Source organism: Periplaneta americana, chromosome 16 (genome assembly GCF_040183065.1).
Source record: "Periplaneta americana isolate PAMFEO1 chromosome 16, P.americana_PAMFEO1_priV1, whole genome shotgun sequence".
Taxonomy (NCBI): domain Eukaryota; kingdom Metazoa; phylum Arthropoda; class Insecta; order Blattodea; family Blattidae; genus Periplaneta; species Periplaneta americana.
Window position 1 is genome coordinate 168,632,002 of NC_091132.1, and position 21,989 is coordinate 168,653,990.

At 34.0% G+C, this 21,989-nt stretch overlaps 1 protein-coding gene across 11 annotated transcripts in view; it reads left to right on the forward strand.

Annotated features, from left to right (window-relative positions):
- The first annotated feature begins 2,010 nt into the window (after window positions 1-2,010).
- The window catches only part of LOC138691844 (zinc finger protein 791-like), a 30,170-nt gene continuing 10,191 nt past the window's right edge, over window positions 2,011-21,989 (forward strand). For 6 of the 11 annotated variants that reach the window (XM_069814365.1, XM_069814362.1, XM_069814355.1 and 3 more), the window contains exons 1-6: window positions 2,058-2,183; window positions 3,591-3,813; window positions 8,291-8,386; window positions 8,491-8,595; window positions 11,339-11,421; window positions 15,983-16,097. In XM_069814365.1, coding sequence (XP_069670466.1) covers window positions 3,658-3,813; window positions 8,291-8,386; window positions 8,491-8,595; window positions 11,339-11,421; window positions 15,983-16,097 — 555 coding nt within the window. In that variant the 5' untranslated portion in view covers window positions 2,058-2,183; window positions 3,591-3,657. Of the gene's footprint in view, window positions 2,184-3,590; window positions 3,814-8,290; window positions 8,387-8,490; window positions 8,596-11,338; window positions 11,422-13,346; window positions 14,066-15,982; window positions 16,098-18,413; window positions 18,721-20,210; window positions 20,428-21,989 lie in introns of those variants that run through there. The other 5 variants (XM_069814356.1, XM_069814357.1, XM_069814361.1 and 2 more) reach the window with 5 other exon arrangements.

The following is a 21,989-nucleotide window of genomic DNA, read 5'->3' on the forward strand; positions in this document are numbered from 1 at the left end:
ATTCCCCCTCCATTGCATACATCGCACACTAGCTACATATTACTCTAGTCAGACTTCAGATGCATACAAACAATTGTTCTTCCTCTGACACATCGTCAAGTGAGATGTACTGCCTGACAATAGATGTACATATCAGCCATAACCTCAATCAGAGGACCAACGAGCTAGAAACTTCTAACTCGTTGCAGAGGACGAATGCAATATAATAACGGGAACATCACACAATGTGTAAGTGTGTTCATCACTCTGAGCTCAGCTTGGTCAACGTTGTGTTTCTAGTCCAGTGTAGGCCTAATCAGTTCCCATCATTTTTTACTAATTTAATTACCAACATAACTTGCAAGAAGTCCAGGAGATGGTCTTTTTCATAGTATTGCATCCCGGATATAGTTCATATTATTTAAATCACCTTCTTCTCCACTTCATGGATTAGGCATTAGCCCATTCAGACTTCACAACTGATCTCGCCAACGCTTTTCGAGTCTACCAATATCTTTCGCTCCCATTGGTTTGTTTTCAAAGTAGGGTTGCCAACCCTCCCGTGTTTCCCAGTATCTCCCGTATTTGCAGTAATTTTCAGTAGGATCCCGGCTCCCTTACTTTTCTCATCTTCGGGCATTTTCCTCCCTTATTTTTTATATGTAGAAGCTTTATTTGAATTAATTTTTCCGTGAATGAAGATGACTTACATGACGAATTTTGTTTTTATAGAAATGCATTAAATGTGCAGTCTCTATAAAAGGTAAATGCTTGCAGGTTTGGGTTTCAATGTTGACCAGGATAAAATAAAGAAAATGTTAATAACTTATTGGAAATTTGGAAAAACTGGTGAGTTTTGCTCTAAGCTTACAAGATAGTAATGCTGACACAGAGAGAGAGTTAACTTACGCGAGGAAAAACCTGTCTCGAAATAAGCTTAACTGTGAAAGTGTAAAATAACGTTTTTTTTTTTTTTGTTTTTTTTTTATATAATTGAACTGAATAATTTGGCAATTTTCTATGTGAAATTCTGCCGATTCCTTAGTCTCCCGTATTTTCTTCAAAAAATGGTGGCAACTCTAATTCAAAGGCTAACAAAGTGAGTCTTGTATCTGACATTCCATATATATATAATTTATTTCCAAGAAATAGTCTGCCCAGGAATCCTGGGTTGCCAAAAACACAGAATAACACACATATAAGAATAATAATGACTACAGTAAATAGATGAGTCAAATTGAAATAGGAGCTTAAATTTAAGAAATAATAAATTTTTACATATATTGTAACAATCACACACTAACGGATAGAAAGGGGGGGATTATGATATTCCGTATAAATAATTTTTCAGAATTGCCACAGACCCTTTAATGCTAGAAGTAATTATTTTTGGAATGATGCCATGGATTCCAAATGTTTTGATAGTGTTTACAGTTGATCGTGGGAGATGGTGCCCCTCGCTCAGGTCATTAAACCATGTACTTCCCAGGTGCCTTCCATCTGATATTTTTCTCGAAAACACGGAATAGTAGGCTCATAAATTTGTTGTTTCTCTTTGTTGACCTCAGATGGTTGGGTCTGACTCATCTCAAATCTAACAGTTGGGTCCAGTATACTGTATGTTGTATCCACTTTGTCACGGTATTCTTTTATTTTATCTTTTATGACATAGATGTTTAGTTGGTTTCTTATTTCTTGATTTCGTAGTTGATCTAGTCTTGTCCATCTTTGTGTAATTCTCAGAAATCTCATTTCAGATTTCTGTGTAAATACCCATGTTTCGAAACTGTACAGCAATGTAGGTACAGCCATTGTTTTGTAAAATACCCTCCCTTTAGGAGATATAAACAGGGAGAGCCCTTGCCTACAATCATAGGTGATGACTCTAATGACCATGAAAGGCAGAAAAAGCAACCCTTAATGCGAGGATAATACACATGATGGCCTGCCATTATTTAAATTGCGAGCATAATCCAGGAAGCCGGGAAAGAGAAAATTAGACAAAGTATGGCTAGGGTTGTATCGTGGGGACTGTGACCTGACACTGCAAGGGATCTGTCATGTGCAGTATAACGTACTTTGAATTGAAATTATTTGAACATAGATATACAGGTAGAGTTTCGTCCGTAAAGTACCGCAATTAAGTACATTTTATAACACTTCAGTGGTTTAATGCGCAAAGTACTTTAAAGGATCAGGTAAAGGTAAACTATATTCCCTTAGCTATATTAATTTTGAGGAGCACCACATTTAAATAGAAGCATGTTTGAATTTACCCTTTTCGTCTTTCTTTTCCGCCTCTTTTTATTTACATTTGGTACATACTGCAAATCCTATAACATCTTGGTTTAGCGTTTAAAATTTAGGCTGCCTAAAACATGTTCGTATATACAGTACATTATACTTCGATATTGTACAGTCGTCACGACACATCTGTTTATGACCCGTTACAAACTTGAAGAGATCTCGCTAGCGAGATAGAGACGAGGAACCTTCCTACACGCACTATACCGAGTTGTCTTTAAGGTCATCTATGCACCGCCTTCATACAAGGAGTATTTTTCTTTTGTAGTAATCACTCGTTGGGAAAAGTAGTACAGGTTATGTACAGTATGCCGTACATTACAAATAATGATGTACGAACACCACTATATTGAATCTGAATCTTCAGATTATGACGAATTGGAGTTATATGAATATATTTTGTTAATGAAAACAAAAAGTAGGTCTAAACTTAAAGCCAGAAAAATCTGGACAAGAAATCGCATTGTTTCTCACGAAGATAACGAGTTTCGGTTACTGATTTAGGATTTGGATTATACGTTTGGGAGTTATTCAGGTTGAATAGACCTCAGTTTTTTGCAATTCATGATATGGTATATTCTGATTAAAATTATGTAAACTTTTAAGACATATAGATACAATTTCAAATGTTATAATTATTACTATTAAAGCTCATCAAAATAAAATATGGGCCTACTTATTTTCAGATCATCTGATATCTGTCTCCTGATTTCTTCTTTAAGTTTTGTGTTTTTATATAGTTTTCATCCCATGTATCATATAAATATGGGTGACATTGTGCAAGTTCGATAAGTTTCTCATTCCATTTAATATCAGCCATCTTTCCTCATTATCAGTAAAACAATACAATACATTCACTGCTACCTGTGATATTACTTCTTAATCTTTTTCTATATTCAATCGTCATAATAGTATAAATGTGTCAAGAAAATTGGCTGAACTCCCGATTCCAGCGAGAAACTTGCTCGAGGTATTTGCATCGAATGAGAATGTCTTCCAGTGTGTGGAAGTCTGTTTGAATCTTTTGTCGTTACACTTTTCTCGCTAGTGAGATCTCTTCAAATGTGTAACGGGCCTTAAGCTTGATTAGGCTATTATTTAAGAGACTAATATCAAAGCAATGTGAAATTAATGCCGTGGGACCAAGCACTTTCTTGTGTGCATGAGTCTTGGGATAACTGTGCCGTGCCGCATTTTCTCTTTGGCCATCTTCTCGTGTCAGACATCCATTACTTTATCAGTGTTACGAGTATATACCAGCAGAAGTTTGCAGTTCTGATCAACTCGTATTCTTTGATTACATTCAGGTTTCCATCTCAACTTCATGAAGTCATAGACGCGAACAAGGTTAAATCAGAAGACGATCTGTTGGCGATGGAGGAAAATAATGATACAGACGTGAAAAAATGCGAATTTCTGGCTCAAGCTTATCACAATCACGAAATGTATGTGAAGAAAGAAGTAGAAGATGACTTGTTGGCTTTATATAGAAGTGCTGACACTTACGTGGGAAAGGAGTCTTTATCACAGGTTAATGGAAACTTTTTATAGTATATTGCTAGTTAGAGTAGATTTTTTCAGCCACAGTTTTTACAAGTATTCAGGTCATCATCAGTACACACGGATAATTACTTACACGACATAATACAAAACAAACAATATTTTAATTCCATGTGTAACGCGATATATTCTTTAGAACAAAGCTATGGGTCATGCTATGTAACGTCCTTGGGTCATACATTATACTGATACAATAAAATTCCAACCCAAAATATATTATATTAACCATTTTTCTTTGCATTTCTCTCTTGCCAGTTATAATTCTATTTCATACTGGTATTTAATCTGAAGTTAAATGTATGAGAATATTATTTATTACTTAAATTTAATTTTCAGTAAGATATACAACGTGGAAGTGAAATAATCTTGTAGACTGAAAGAGATGATAAGGGTACACGTAAGTGAATAGAAAACCTGTATTACGTTTTATAATTAAATGCACAGTTAATTAGAAAATGAAGTTTGAAGTTCAGCAGTCTGGCAACATCGTCGCTAAAACACTTTACTTGTATACAGATGTAAGAGGTCGACGAACTCGGTGAGTCTCCATACATAAGCTGCCAAGATGTTGCCATGCATTCGCTTCGTGCAATGGTTTGAATTTAGAGGTTTTTAAAATTAAATTTACACGAAAACCGTCCACGCTATTGAAATACGAAATCGATAGATTTTCTATCGTTATGGACGAGAATCACGATTCTACTCGCAATACTTAGCGAATAAGAGATTGTTAAATATTTGGGAAAAAACATTTTTTTCTGAAAAAAGTATGAATTTTCCCCCAATATGATATTATGTTTTCTATTACATATAACGTGAGCTATTTGTTCTGGTAAATCTGCAAGGTTATCACTTCCACCCTGTGTGTAACATACTGCCGCAAAACAATTTAAAACGTTATTACTAAATTGCTTGTAACATCCGTTATAGTAAGGAGAAGTCATAAATCACTTAATTTTTAGTTTTTCTGCAAAACTTTTAAACTTGTTCCCAATAATTATAATTAGTGCCGGGATGTTTAGGTATTTATAACAGTTAAAATTGGCAAGCAAAAAAGGCAATAAAAACTAAAAAAAGGCATTATAAATTTTAAAAGGTATAACATATTTTAGCATAAATTTCAATTATATCAACATAACTCACATATTTACTTCGTATGTGATACATGTTGACTTATAAAAGACTTTTTTTTCGTGATTAACTGTCTTTTCACAAACTTTACATAACAAAACAGTTCCAATAGTTGAAAACACATGGGCACCAAATTCACTAATGTAAGCATGAAGTTTACTTTTCAATGGTTTACTGAATTTAGGCATTCTAGCCAACCGATGTTATACCTTCTGTCACCCGACAATAACTGACTGTTCCTCACTCAAATTCTTTCTCCTGCAATAATAAACACGTGTAGCACAAATTCTAACAGTAAGATTTAAAAATATGAAAGTAAACAATTGGAAATAATACGTGGAACTTCTATGAGAACGAGCTTAATATTTAAAATTATAAAACTGATTGCTAATAATGTGAAGACATGACAATATTATATTTGTAACTGGATTTTCGATCATTATTCATATTACCCCAATAGTATTAAAGCACGATTATTAGCAGATTAAGCACCAAAATAAATTACTTTTATTTACTATTGTTAATAGAGTTATCGTTGTTTCAAATATTTAAATTTCATACACATTACATTACAATTAATTAGAAAATTGCAAATGATAAAAAAATATTGCTTTAAAAGTACAAAAAAAGCATTTATTAGTTAAAAACTCCTTAAAAAGATAAAATAGGAAGATAAAAATTGGCCCTATCACTTTGATTTACCCCAAATCACATTTATATCTATGCAAATGATGATTTACTTCCACCCGGTAAAAATGGCGTTTTGCTAAACATATGGGCTGTAATTATAATATTTGTTACAGTATTAAATTTTCGAGCGGATTTAAAACTTTCACATGAAAGTTTATAGTTCAACTGCTTGTATGTATATTTATTGACTTAAACCAAATAATTGCAGAAAACAAGATTTTTTTTTTTCTTTGTTGGTTAATATATCATTTCATACAAGTAAAAATATCAGGGGCGAAGCTGAAGGGTAATCTGTGAGCCTTAGATTACCCGTTGGATTTTGAAGAAATAAGCGCATTTATATTTTCCTGTTTTCATTGGTATAGGTAAATGAAATCTCTAGTTTTCGGTCTAGTTACGGAAGGATTGACGCCAGCTCCTCGGCGCGGAACCAGCACGTAACTACATTGTGGCTACTCGCTGATACTGCTTCAAACCAGGCTCACGGCAGCAGCTAGAGAAAGCATATGCGCATGCGCCAAGCGGAGTGCTTGCATACGTCACTAATGTTAGATAGCTCTGTGAAGAGCCTAGACTCAGCAGCATCAATCTCAGAGTCTGCTTCTGCTGCAAACTTCCCGAAATTCAGCTACAAATACCAAAATGAAGCCACACACATTCAGAGAGTAATAAACAGAATCCACGACCTGTGCTATAGTTACAATGTTGGAAGGCGGGTGTGTTGGAAATGTCATTCATTAATTTAGGGCCAGTTCATTTTTGTTGCATAGGCGACTCCCAATAAGGACACTGTCAGGTGTCGGCGAATTCATGAATCCAAGAATTGATGGTTAAACAATGGACGCTATTCACATAACAGGAAAAGAAAACTGAAAATACCAAAGCTTTCCTTGCCATAAATAATGGTCGCTGTGTCCGGAATTCAGTCCTACTTTAAATTTTCTGTTATGTTTTCGTAATTTTTTTGCGGAAGCGAGAAACTTCTTATGGCTATTAGAATGTGAGAAAATAAAATTTGATAGAAGAACGTGTTTACACATAAAATTGAGTATTCACAAATAGTCATTCGATCGAATCTCATTGGGCTACATTTTGCCATTAGACTACCCTAGATCATATATACTATATATATATGATCTAGGAGACTACGTAGCTAAAAGATGCGTTTACTGAATTCGGCCACGGTTGGCAACGCTGCAGTCTGTCAGTGTGTGAGAAATAATAGGGCAGTACTCATTTTTCGTCGGTCTATTTCCGTAAAGTGCAGATGTGTTCATTATTATCATGTATCATCCATTATCCACTTACGTTTTTATTCAAATAGTCACCTGTGGGTTCGGTATTTCGGTACTACGAATACACTTATAGTATAGAATTCGAATTATATTAACTACTAGAACGAATGTGAAATTGAAAATATATTTAACGGTTGGTAAAGAATACTACGTGGAAACGAACTTTTTCTAATGACACATTTCGACGCAGGAGCATGACTATTGGTTAGCAGCAGCGTCTTTAAATAACGACGCGGTGGTGAAGTGAGAGCGGTATTCCAGTGCATGTTTGTGAGTTTAAAAACATGGATCACAAACGTTTATTCTGACCAAACAAAGCATTTGCCTGCAGATTTGTTGCTGAAATATTTTTTTAACAATGGCCTAGAAAAAATCTGTCAAGAAACAGTGTTGCTCATAAGATTGATTCTCACCTTCCCTGTATCTACTGCGTCGAGTGAACGGAGTATGAGTGCACTGAAGAGAGTTAAGACATTTTTAAGGAACTCCATGTCAGATTCTAGACTGAGCAATTTGAGTACTCTGGCTATTGAGAAGTGTTTGTTAAACAGTCTCTTCAGGCATGACATCTTCAAAGAACACATCATCGACAACCGACTGGAGTTTATCTACCAATATATATATAAGGAATGAACTTTAGAATACCCAGTTGCATGAATGTAGCTTCGCCACTGAAAAATATAATATCCATTACATCCCGATTGGCGGGGCTGTTTGTTTTACTTCATTACTGACAACCCTTTCTTGAACACAGCATGTTATAGATGTTGCGATAGTCATTTTGTAACCTGTTAGTTTGGCACATTTTGAGATGTTAATCAGGCAAGGCGAGCTAGACCAATTTTATTTAGGTGCAATATCGTGTGCATGTTTTATATCACTATTACACTTTTATTACGATCATATAATTATTATCCTGCAGTATGCTGAGTTGTATGTGAAGTTACTGTTTTCATCGCATCATATAATACAACTGTGTGAAATAGTTCTTTATGTTCAGGTTGGTAGGACTGAAGTTCCAGCCAACTTTGATCATATCTTTTGACCATATATGACCTTTCTTAAAAACTTTTCAAATCTGCCTCTTGAGGTAGCTGTCTGTTTTTTATTTCCCTGCTGATAAAGTTATTTGTATTCTGGTTCTTAAGTGTGATCGTCATCCTCATTTCAGACCGTTTTGACATCCTTGTCATGTTGCTGGCGATATCCAGCACACAGACACTGATTGTCGGGTTTACTACATCAAATAATCTAATCACGAATGTTAAATAAATGTGTCATTGAGTATTATTTTATTCGAAGAATAGTGTTCAGTCAGATTTTTTTTTCAGATAAAATCAGAGAGTGTAGATTCTTCTACACACAATCTAACAGCAGAAGTGAAAGATGAGAATAGTCCAGTTCGTGAGGCGAAGTGTGAATCAGAGGTAAGCGCAGTTTTTGTTTTGTGCAGAATCTTTTTCCGATTATTTTGCGTCATGCAGTTTTCTACTTTCCACAAAATGTCTTCGCCTTTCATGATGTGTTTCAGATGAAGATGGAGTTTGACGACTCCAGCTATAATCTCACATCAAACGTGAAGTATGAAGAAAGTCCAGTCCCAATTACATTTCATGTGTTGAAAGCAGAATCTGAGGTGAGTAGAACTTCTGATTGCGATTGTTTATATTTTACATCGCCATCAGTTTATGCAATGCAACTGCTGCCATGATATCCTGCAGTCTGTTATAATGATGTTCCTGCTAGCATTCCTTTGGTCGTTCTACTCATTTGGTTTCAGTGGAAATTGACACCAGATTGAACATTTACCACTTCTACCTGTTTCCTAGTTATATTTTAACTAGTGACCAGGGTTCCCAGATTCTCGCATCAGGAATCCAGGACAGGTGATGATGTTGCATTCGTATCTTAATGTGCAGTGATTCAGTCAGCGATGTACATAACTGATTTTATTTGTTTTATGTGTTTCACCTAATTACTTAGGACATTGAACTTTTAATTCTGTTACATTGTTTGCTAGATTATGAAATTCCTTTGAATTATTTACAGAATCTCGAAAAATTTTGTTATATTATAGTCCGATCTGTACAGAGAAATGCATGAGAGTGTTTAAATCCTGTCAACAATAAATCAATTTCCAAAGAGAGTAAAGAATAAAGTTACAGTATGGTAACTAATACATACTACATATAATATTAACATTTTAACTTCTATACAGCCTGATAGAATGCGGTGTTGACGACGTTAAACATAGGTTGGACAGGGCCTTGAAAAAATGGATAAAGAATTCTAAAAATAATTTTATGAAAATAAGAAAAAAATTGTGTTTTATTTATTTATTTATTTATTTATTTATTTATTTACTTGTTTACTTTTTACTTCTTTATTTATTTATATTTTTATTTATTTACTTGTTTACTTTTTACTTCTTTATATATTTATATTTTTATTTATTTACTTGTTTACTTTTTACTTCTTTATTTATTTATATTTTTATTTATTTACTTGTTTACTTTTTACTTCTTTATTTATTTACTTGTTTACTTTTTACTTCTTTATATATTTATATTTTTATTTATTTACTTGTTTACTTTTTACTTCTTTATTTATTTATATTTTTATTTATTTACTTGTTTACTTTTTAATTCTTTATATTTTTATATTTTTATTTATTTACTTGTTTACTTTTTACTTCTTTATTTATTTATATTTTTATTTATTTACTTGTTTACTTTTTACTTCTTTATTTATTTATATTTTTATTTATTTACTTGTTTACTTTTTACTTCTTTATATATTTATATTTTTATTTATTTACTTGTTTACTTTTTACTTCTTTATTTATTTATATTTTTATTTATTTACTTGTTTGCTTTTTACTTCTTTATTTATTTACTTGTTTACTTTTTACTTCTTTATATATTTATATTTTTATTTATTTACTTGTTTACTTTTTACTTCTTTATTTATTTATATTTTTATTTATTTACTTGTTTACTTTTTCACTTCTTTATTTATTTACTTGTTTACTTGTTACTTCTTTATTTATTTATATTTTTATTTATTTACTTGTTTACTTGTTACTTCTTTATTTATTTATATTTTTATTTACTTGTTTACTTTTTTATTTCTCTATTTATTTACTTACTTGTTTACTTTTTACTTCTTTATTTATTTATATTTTTATTTACTTACATGTTTACTTTTTACTTCTTTATTTATTTATATTTTTATTTACTTGTTTACTTTTTATATCTTTATTTATTTATATTTTTATTTATTTACTTGCTTACTTTTTTACTTCTTTATTTATTTATTTATTTATTCATTTATTCATTCATTCATTCATTCACTTATTCCGTCACACACTCACTCACTCATTCATTTCGGGATAAATTTAACTCAATGCAGGACGCATGAGACACCATTAAAATCCAGAACAATCCTGGAAATCCAGGTACCGTATTGTAAAGTACTGAGTCCTTCTTACTTCACCACTAAATGAAACCATTCATTATCACATTTATCACCAAAGGAGCAACTCTGTCTTATTATTCGAATGATTGCCACTGAAATAAATAACACCCATATTCGTCATCTTGTTAAATGGCTTGGTTATTTAAATGACATAGTTAAACAGTTTTTTAAGAGATGGCATGCCACTAGTGTGCGACTTATTTGATGGAACATTAATAAAAATTGATATTCCGAGGGACCATGACGCCATGTATGTTGATTGCTGTGAGAAATATTCAATAAACATGAAGTTAATCTGTGGGCATCATTATATATTTTATTTTTGCGACGTAAATTGGCCTGACAGTGTTAATGGTGCCATAATTCTTAGAAATATCAGTTTGTACACTAGAATGGAACAATGATGGACGCCAGATTCTGTTATTACATTTTCCATAAAATAAGAACTCTTTGTTCTGAAGTGCTTTTGCGCAGAAATGAGATTTGTTTCACGGTTTTTGTGCTTGTACTGCGAGTCATCATCCTTATTGTTACGCAAAAATAATGAAACAAAACACTGTTATATAATCGATAGTATCGTAAATGTTACAGAATAGCCATTTTACTCTCTTTTAAGAAAATAACATGTGACTGTCACAGTTTACCGCAGTAGACTTTTTACTGCAGTAAGAAAAGTTTTATAAACAAGAAATTTTACGTGGTAGAAATTTAAAATTTACCAGTGTAAGCTGCCGCCGTAATTACCCTGCCTTTTATGAAACAGGCTACAGATTTGTTGTGCAAGCTGATAAAAGTTTCAAGGAACACATTCTTGAAAATCGTGAATGTGGCCAGTTGGATTTGTTTTATTCCGCTTTTCGAGTGTTTCTCCGTTATTCGACGTTGACATCTTTTCCTTTCAGGAAGGATTTTGTAATGAGCACACAAAGAAAGAAGAGATAAATCTGAAAGAAGCTTCCGGGCAGAATGAAGTCTTAACTGGAAGGTGAGCATAATGTCTAGCTCCACAATTATCGTTTCATTCATTGCTTCTTGAAATGGTGGAGGACATTGATCAGTAAATCTGTGGAAGGTTTGTACTTCAGAGGACCAATTGCTAGAAGTTTATGAACACTGTCTTGACAAGTAATTCAGTATGAAATAGACATTATGTTGCTGCTCCTTTGACAGTGTGGGCAATTAACCCATCTTCTCTTTGGCTTACCAATGTATGTAGCTTTCTTAAATTTCTTTCATGATGATGATATTGGTTCAAATTCATGCAGTAGTCGATCAATAGAGGAGTTGTGGTAGGACCGAAGCCAGAGTTTCAATAATTAGTCCATCGAAATTTGTTATCTTCCATCTGTCAGTTGCATATTCAGAGAATAGGTGTAGCACACCTCAGTTTCATCTACTACCTTAGACACATTTTTGTATATAAACAGGCTGTAATTATACATGGGAATTGCTTTGCAGTAGTTATATACACGAAACCCCTTGTTTAAGCGTTGTATATAGAGACAAATATGGCCTACTCTCTAACAGCTGTTTGTATCGATTGTCATCTTATGAATATGATGATGATTGCCTCGTAACCACAGAAGAACAAATCAAAGAGCACAGAATAATAAGAATTATATTGGTGTAACTGCACCCTTTGACCAAAATATAGCGTGGTAATCGATCATGCCCAGTTTAATATCGATACTTAGCATGATACAGTAGCACATATTATCAGATGCAATAGAGAGCTTCAGTTATTCTATTACCTTTCGTAATGAAGTAATGAAACTATGACGTAGCTATGTAACAGTTGTACTGTTATACACAACGTATGTAGTGATTATTAGTAAGGAATTTTTTCCTAGGACTTATTAACAAGCTATTCTTGATTTTATTTGGAATTGAATCTTGTCGTAAAAGTGCCATGATTTTTTTTTCTCTGTTGAGATTTCCATATTGAAATGTGAAGCATATATTTGTAGATTATAAACAGATTTATGTAGAACATCTTCCGTTTTAGCGATAAGAGCTGATCGTCGGCATACTGTAATGTTTTGAGAAACGTGTTTCGGTTAATTTGAATTCTGGCTTGATGACTTCGTCTCGAAATGTATATGATAAATAGATAAATAGACGATGGAAAAAACCACACCTTGGTTTATGTAAGTCCACTTAGTAGTTCTGCGTTCAGTTCTTGTGGTAATTTCATTTTGCTGATATGAATTAGTGAGTTATTTTTACGACGCTTTATCAACATCTTAGGTTATTTAACGTCAGAATGAGATGAAGGTGATAATGCCGGTGAAATGTGTCCGGGTTCCAATACCGAAAGTTACCCAGCATATGCTCATAGTTATGAATTTTATAAATGGAAGAAATGATTTGATGCGGTTCATTATCATGGCATAAAATCTCTAAAAGTTTATTTTTATTAACTTTATAGAATGCTTTTACGAAATAAATAAATACTAAATGTGTTTTGATAATAACCTCTCTATGCTTCTCTATTAAAATCTTCTTAGTATAATAGCTATCACAACATGATCTTCCTTTTCTTCTTCACTGATTTTGTCTTCTTTTTTTTTTTTTTTATTTATTTTATTGGGTTATTTTACGACGCTGTATCAACATCTCAGGTTATTTAGCGTCTGAATGAAATGAAGGTGATAATGCCGGTGAAATGAGTCCGGGGTCCAGCACCGAAAGTTACCCAGCATTTGTTCGTATTGGGTTGAGGGAAAACCCCGGAAAAAACCTCAACCAGGTAACTTGCCCCGACCGGGATTCGAACCCGGGCCACCTGGTTTCGCGGCCAGACGCGCTGACCGTTACTCCACAGGTGTGGAATTTTGTCTTCTTAAAGATGTGATAATTTAATAGTATAATATATGAATTTTACAAACACGCCACGCTATTTGATTTCAGCATTGCAGTTAGCAGTGATCACACTGGATTGAAGCCTTTCAAATGCAATGTTTGTGGAAAGATCTTGTCGAACGCTTGGAGTTTCAAGGTGCATTCACGAACACACACGGGAGAGAAACCTTTTAAATGCTACACTTGTGGGAAATGTTTTACAGAATCTGGTACGTTGATCAACCACAAACAACAGCCTTACAAATGCGACGTTTGTGACAAATCCTTTTCCAGTTCTTGGAATCTAAAGAGGCATTCGCGGACGCACACTGGAGAGAAACCATTTACATGCAACGAGTGTGAAAAGTGCTTTTCCCATTCAACTTCCTTGAAAGAACACGAACGCTTGCGCACCGGATTGACGATTGTGGGAAGTCCTTCTCTTACTGGTGGAGTTTCAACATACACAAACGGGTGCACACTGGAGAGAAACCGTTTAAATGCCATTCGTGTGGAACATGTTTTTCTCATTCGAGGAGTTTAAAAAGGCACAAATTTTGTAAGTCCCTTTAAGAATCCTTAAACTCCCTTTACGCAAGTACACAAGGGGATACTTTAATATACTGCGATATTTGCAAATGATGTTTTTCGCAGCCGACTGGTTTGAAATGTCGTTCTCACGTACACAGTCTTACGAAACCATTTGTGTGCGAATTGTGTCGGAAGAGTTTTACGTTTTCGACGACTCTCAGATGACGTGAAAATTTGTACAAAAATTAAAATGTGAATTCTAATGTAACGAAAATATATTTTCTTATTATCAACATGCGAGCAAATGTTAAAAGTATTTTATACAGGGTGAGTCGGGAGGAAAGATACATGGTGTGAGGGGTGATAATATTGGTGATTCTGAACAAAAAACTTTGTGTTATTTGCAAAATTTGTATAACAAATGGACGATTGAGAACGTCAAAATTAAAGTACTATTTAGTGCATATTCTGCATGTATTAATATAGTGCAATGTCTCTTCCATAGTAATCAGCCACTGTACACTCTACAGCATTCTCTCCAAGTATCAGTGAATCTTTGATGGCAAGACTAAATGTCAGGTGTATTATAGGACAAGACAATGGATCTTTCATAGAAGTAGAATTCCTTTATTTTTTTATATCAGATATTTTTTAAACCGTGCATAGGTATTAGAATAGTAACAGAACTAACTTCATATCAGCTCTGTTACCTAATATAAAAACAATAACTTGTTCAGTAACTAACAGAAAAACCTTTCTTTCAGTAACAATTATCTTAGTACATTGCTCTTAAGAGGAAGATATTTCAGCCTTACTTTCTTTAATGATAGATAATTATAAAAAATTAAGGCACTGTTTTGAATGATGTAACAGACGTGACATGGAGTCACAGATCTGACAGGTAACAGACATGACAAAGCAAACAAACATGTGCTCTAACCTAAAATTTTTTTTGCTTAAAAATCTTCAAAATAGCAACTTAACTACTGCACACGTGTACTATTATGTCCTCTTGATCTTGATTTTATATGTTGTTATTTGTGGAAAACACAACACAAACAGATCTGACAGAATAAAAATGCACGCATAGACTAAAACACAAAGCAAGAGTATGACACACAAACTCGCCAAATCAAAATGGGTGGACATAGCAGTAAAATCAAGATGGCTTTTTGTGCATCATTCTGGCTTGTGTTGACATCTGAGGGATTTCTTTTTCAACTGTGTATCCATAGGAACAGAATGGTGTAACAGACCTGACTGACTTCCTGGACTAAAGTAAATATGCAATCATATTTAAGGAAATATAAACTCAGACGTAAATGGAGAAGTTTTGATAATACCAAATGTTTCTTTAATTTTTTTTCTCAATTACATTATTAAACAAATCTTTACCTGGACATAATCTTGCTCCATTTTAAAAACTTAACCAATATGGACACTGCATTTTAGCTGTCAGTATAATTTTATTTTATTCTCGTGAAATCCTTCACATGAAGGACTGGTTGGCAAATTGGTATAGCGCTGGCCTTCTATGCCCAAGGATGCGGGTTCGATCCCGGGCCAGGTCGATGGCATTTAAGTGTGCTTAAATGCGACAGGCTCATGTCAGTAGATTTACTGGCATGTAAAAGAGCTCCTGCGAGACAAAATTCCGGCACATCCGGCGACGCTGATACAACCTCGGCAGTTGCGAGCCGTTAAATAAAACATAACATTTAACATTTCACATGAAGGAAATAATTCTTGTGACGTTTACTACATTAGCATTGGAACTACTCACTGTTAGGAATTTATAACTCTATCGTTATAAATGCAATAATGGGAAGGGTAAGAATTGAGGGACATCATTTGTTATACAAATTCTGCAACTAACCCACATATGAAATATGCCCTGTTCCCAACAGTATGTGACATAGAGCTGTGTAAGAGCTGTCCTCTTCACGTGATTCTTCTCGTTGATGCTGAACCTATGCCATACACGATAAAGGTATTCTTTGAAGTAAATTCGAGTTATAGTAGTGTATTCAATAAGTAATGGCTTTATTCACTTTATGTCTCCCGACTCCACGTAACAGGAAAGGCAACTTCCACACAAAATGTATGTATGTGTATGTATGTGTAGTCATTAAGTATGGATGTAATGCCTACTTACTTCACTTGTGTGATTTCAGTCCCGCATATTACTTACAGATGGCAGGATTGTTTCCGATTTTGAAATTGCGCACCACGTCGGAGGGCTACACTCTGCATGATGTGTATCTGAGAAGAGTTATGACGTATACTAAGGTGAGTGTATGTGTAAGTGTAGTGTTGAGAATGGGTGAGGATGATAGCCTACCCCTGTCGAATAGCACTAAGGGGGCCGCCAGGCTTAACGTCCCCATCCGACGGATGAATCACTATCAACAGTGACATATGCCTTCCCTTCATATACACTGCGGAGGGATTTGGGATTTAACCCAGGCATATTGGTGCACAATCTAGTGATTAGAAGTTGTGCACCGCCATATCTCGTAGTCTCGGGATAGAAATTTTACACGACAATATGTGACCTCGCCGGGAATCGGTCCCAGGTCGGGTAGTCTGGAGGCATACGTGCTACTACAGAGATTACCCGGCGGACACAAAATAGATTAGGTGTTTGGTATTTGTGAGAGGTTAGATTAGGTTACAATAGGTATGTATTATCATGCGAGAGGTCAGATTAGATTAGACTGGATTAAATTAGGTGTGTAGGCTTAGTATTATTTGAAAGCTTAGGTTGGATTAGGTGTGAATATTATGCGACAAGTTAGGGGTTAAATTAGAGCTGAGGTTCCGGTGATTTTGAAAGTAAAAACTGTTGAAAACATTAGAAATTTCTTGTGGACATATTGGTCGTTTATCCAAGGCATAACAGAAGGTAAAATTAACCAATAAAGGTGCATCTACATAGTTCAACTTTTCTTTCAATTTTACGCATTCAAGCAATGAGTGCAAGATTGATATTTAAGTCCACACCTGTGGAGTAACGGTCAGCGCGTCTGGCCGCGAAACCAGGTGGCCCGGGTTGGAATCCCGGTCGGGGCAAGTTACCTGGTTGAGGTTTTTTCGGGGTTTTCCCTCAACCCAATACGAGCAAATGCTGGGTAACTTTCGGTGCTGGACCCCGGACTCATTTCACCGGCATTATCACCTTCATATCATTCAGATGCTAAATAACCTAGATGATACAGCGTCGTAAAATAATCCAATAAAATAAAAATAAAATGATATTTAATATTAATTTATATATATATATATATATATATATATATATAAGTAGTGAAAATGACGTTCAAAACAGCGCGCCATGTAGACACAATGAACTTTCGCATTCACATTTTCTTTCTTTTTCAATTACTTTTCTCTTTTCCAACTTTCACATTAATCGTTATCTAAACATTCTCACTGTACCATGCATTTATATATACGAGATTTTGATTTGCGTCCATAAACAACTTCAAAAATTTACCAGAAATGAATAAATTCACAATCACTATACGAGAAGAAGGTCTAATTTGCACCTGTTTGGACACAAAAGTTCTCTTTTTGAAAAAAGTCTTTCCTACAACAGCAGACTTCTTTATAATAAATTACCCGGGTCAATTAAACACTTAAATGCTGATGTTAAATTCAAAAAAGAATTAATGAAATTTCTTATGGATGGTTGTTTTTATTCAGTACAAGAATATCTTGAATGTTAGTATTTACAGTTATTAAATGTTAAGTTGTATGTATATATTTATTAATAGTAAATGATAAGGGTTTCATAGATAATTATTAATTCTAGGTTTATTGTGCGAAGATTTGACAATTTTAGTGGTAGTGCTCAATCATTTGTCAGTATAATACACCATGTTATATATTAGCATTATTTTGTAATTGTGTATTAGTTTTAGAACTGTTTTTAGTATTAATTTGACGTGTCCAACATCATCCTGTATGATCATTAGGACGAAATAAAATACATACATACATCTTCAACTATCGAATTCATCATCTTCATCTCCAACTTTCGCATTCATCATCTTCATCTTTAACTTAATCTTCATGCATCTTAATTGGACATGCGTTTAAAACTTGATTCTTTCAATATTCTTCCCAGATTGCATGTGTACGCGCATGGAAAATTGAACCGTGTAGCTGCAGTTTAAGGGTTATCTTAATTCACGCACAACAAATTGCATATCAGGGTGCGAATTAACGGGGAGTGGGGGGATTTCCCCCTGTTGGAAAGTTATCCCCCTCTCATAAATTCATATGAACATCCTTGCCAGGGATAACTTCTATCTCCACCCCTTCACAACATATAATTGTTTTAATATGCCTATACTTTATAAAGTACAGTATAAAGTAAGCAAATAAAATAATATTGATGTATTATCATCACCGGCAAGCTGACAACAATCAATGACTTAGGAATTACACATCTTATCTTAACCCTGCTCATGGATATTATTATTATTATTATTATTATTATTATTATTATTATTATTATTATTATAATTTTATGTATGGTATTCTCTATCTAGGATGCTATCCCCCAGAAGTATTTTCGATCAGCTAATTAAGGTATGTATGTATTTGGGGTGGATCAGGTGGGCATGCAGCTCTCCCAGTGATCATAGCCAACTATAAATTCTAGTGGCGCATACATCAATAGCGGCACAAAACTCAACTTTTGCCCTACAATGTGCTTGTAAAAAGAACCAATTTCCAATTATTGAATTGTGTGTATAATCCAAGACACCAGGAAAGACAAAAGAACAAAGAAAGTTGGGTTATTATCATGGGGACTGTGACCTGACACTGCAAATGAATTTTCGTGTGCATTGAATTGAAATTATTTTAACATTATGTAGATATACTGTTTCGTCAGTGATCTCCAGTAAGTACGAGATATAGTAGGCCTACATTTTATTATAACTTTTTTTCTTTTTTATGTTTTAATATGCAAAGTACTTTAAAGAATCACGTAAATCTTGACTAGATTATCTTAACTATATTAATTTCAGGAGCACAACATTTAAAATAGAAGTATGTTTACATTTACACTTGGCCTTTCTCTTCCGACTCTTTTTATTTACATTAGGCACATACTGTTAACCTTACCACGTTGCAATTTGTTTCACGTTTAAAATTTAGCTTAAAATATTTTCATCTGTGACCATATATCATTTTTGGAATGAAATCATTCGGTTTTGCACTCTCTACATCCGCACTACGTTAATTTTATTGTTTCGTGCCAGACAAGCAAAACAAATTTAACAGTAAACATACTCCTTATGTTCTAGTAGATTTGATATAACGAGAAATGATATTTTCGGCATTCTTCGTTATCTGTAGGGCGAATCTTTCAAACGTTGTTAATTTGACGTCCAACACCAGTCCCGCGGAAAATAACTTAAAAAAAAAGTTTAAAAAATTGCACCATTTTATGCTGTAGGCTTATACCTATTTTCTGCCTCAAATTATTGTTTTAATATTTCATATAAGTCTTATTGGTGATAAAAATGATGAACTCCTTAAATGTCAGCCTCCTGGACTGTCCGTTCCATGTTTTTGTAAGAATTGCAGACTCCTGACGCAACGATAGAGCCTAATTATCTGGTCCACTATAATTTCGAAATATATATTACTTAAAAGCGTAGTGTAGGATGTCTATAAAATATCTGGGGTTTCTAGAGCACGCGATATTGAAGGTTTTATGACGAAAAAATGTGAGCAAATGGTCTAATCAGAATGGAAATGGTTTGGAATGTGAAGAATTAATGTAGGTTATCAGTTGACTTGAAAACATATTAGAAAATAGATAAAAATTGGAAAGAATTGATCGGTGTAGATAACCTAAAAGCGATTATTTAACACGCGAAATGAAGTTTTAGAACACTTCAAAATATAACACGAAACGCGCATTTCACTTCACTTAGTATATGCAAGGCATATAAAAAAGCCTGTCACACATTCGTGTACTTATACACGGCATAATTACCAAAAATCTAAACTGACTTGTGACAGATTCGTATGTACTAGACTTACGAAAAGCCTAAACTAAGCTAATCTGATCTAACATGTCACAGATTCGCGCACCAGAGAACTTAGGAAAATTGAAGTTGCAAGTTTCAGTGTCGCTTGCTATAGAAAAGCCATTGTAATTGTCCAGCAGGCCTAAAGCTACTGAGCTACCGCTTGAGCGCAGACTGGCTTGCCAATGGCACTCAGAGCTTGTTTGTATCCATGAGTCACGCGATATATATTAAGTATAGCATTTTCTCTTCTCACATTTCCTCATTTGTCAGACATCCGTTCCTATATGAATGTTATATTCCTTCAGAAGTTTGCAGTTCCGATCAGCTCGTATTGTGTGATTACATCCAGGTTTCCACCTCAACCTCATGAAGTCATGGATGCGAACATGTCTAAACCGGAAGTGGATCCATTGGCGATGGAGGAAAACTGCGATACAGATGTGAAAAAATGTGAATTTCTGTCTCAAACCTGTGAGGAGATATATTTGAAGAAAGAAGTAGAAGACGGCTTGTTGGCTGTAGACAGAAATGCTGACACTTACGTGGAAATGGAATGTTTATCAGAGGTTAACTGGAAGCGTTTTATTAGTATTTAGGGTAGACCAGGATAAATGTAAACAGGGAGTAATCGTAAACAAATGCTGTGAGAAATACAAAACTGTAAATAAAAAAAAATTTAATTCGAGGAATATTTAAATTAACATGTTGGCTAACCTACAAAGCAGTTTGACTCCAAATAGGAGTAACGGCTTAGTTGTGAACGAATGTTTTGTAAGAGTCTACAAAAAAAGTTGAGAAAGAATTTTGCGTCACCTTCATTTTTGGCATTGTAAGTAAACGTACAGTGCTATTTTATAAAGAATATGTTGTTTTTATGAATAAAGTATAGTAGTTAACATTTATTACAATGGTTTTGAGATCTCCCATAACCTCAGTTCATTAAATTATGACGTGTTTACATTTGCCCCATGGTTTTAATTGCTTGGGGGTAATTGTAAACATGTTTTAATATGGTTGCATTTCGTACTTCTCAGTAATCAAAATGGTAAGAAATTATATTAGAAAGAGTCCCCACCCGACTACACTGTAGAGGATTTAGAGAGGGTTGTCACAGATGTGAAAAATAGTAACTACAGTTATCGTGAAGCTCAGGAGAGGTACTGAGTTCCTATATCCGTCATATATCATAAGTTAAAGGGAGGAAATGTACCAGTGACCAAAATTTGAGTTGGGAGGAGTACAGCTCTTTCTTCTGAAACAGAAGAAAAAATATTCAGTGTCTCATAGCTCTTGCGAAAATTGGTGTTTACAATTCCCCCCACCCTCTCAAAGGGGTAAATGTAAACTAGCAATTAAAAGATGAAAAAAAGTCAACCTCATTATTTTAAACCCATTTTCAGGGAAAAGAAAAATTAAAAAATAACACAATCTTTCTTTGTCATGCTTACCGATACTGAGGATGTGTAATGTTGAAATATATTTGAAATCAGTGAAAAATGTTTACAATTACCCTAGTCTACCCTATATTATGTTCGTAATTATATTACATTAGATTTTCCTTTGCTGTAGTAATTACAGTTATTCGTGGCATCGTCGGTACTAAGTAATAATTGCATGTTACACATAATACAAAACAAATTATATCTAAACTGTATGTATAACCCGATATTTTCTTCAGAACAAAGCAAACGTATCTATTTGTTGTTTTCTTGTGGGCTGTCTCTAATTCTTCTCCTACGTCATCGATTTTACTGGGAACCTGAAACAAAAAGGACAAAGGCGGTACGAATAAGGAGAGAATCGTTCATTACTAAAACTTTAAATTTGTATATAATTTCTGCAAAATGACATGTGTGTGAATTGAATGTCCTTTAGCTTTTCCGTGAATTTAATTCTATTAAATTCTTTTATGTTTTGTGGAAGTTTAATATAATATAAATAAATTGTAGCATGTGTGGGATACTGGTAACTCAAGTAGATATGCATTGTTTGATGTTCTGGTGCTATAGTCATGGTACGTTGAATTGCCAACAAAAATCACTGAACAAAATCAATTGTACTTTTTACTTCCACTAGAAAATTGTATTATGGGCCCTAATATTACAATAATGATACACTATAAAAAAAC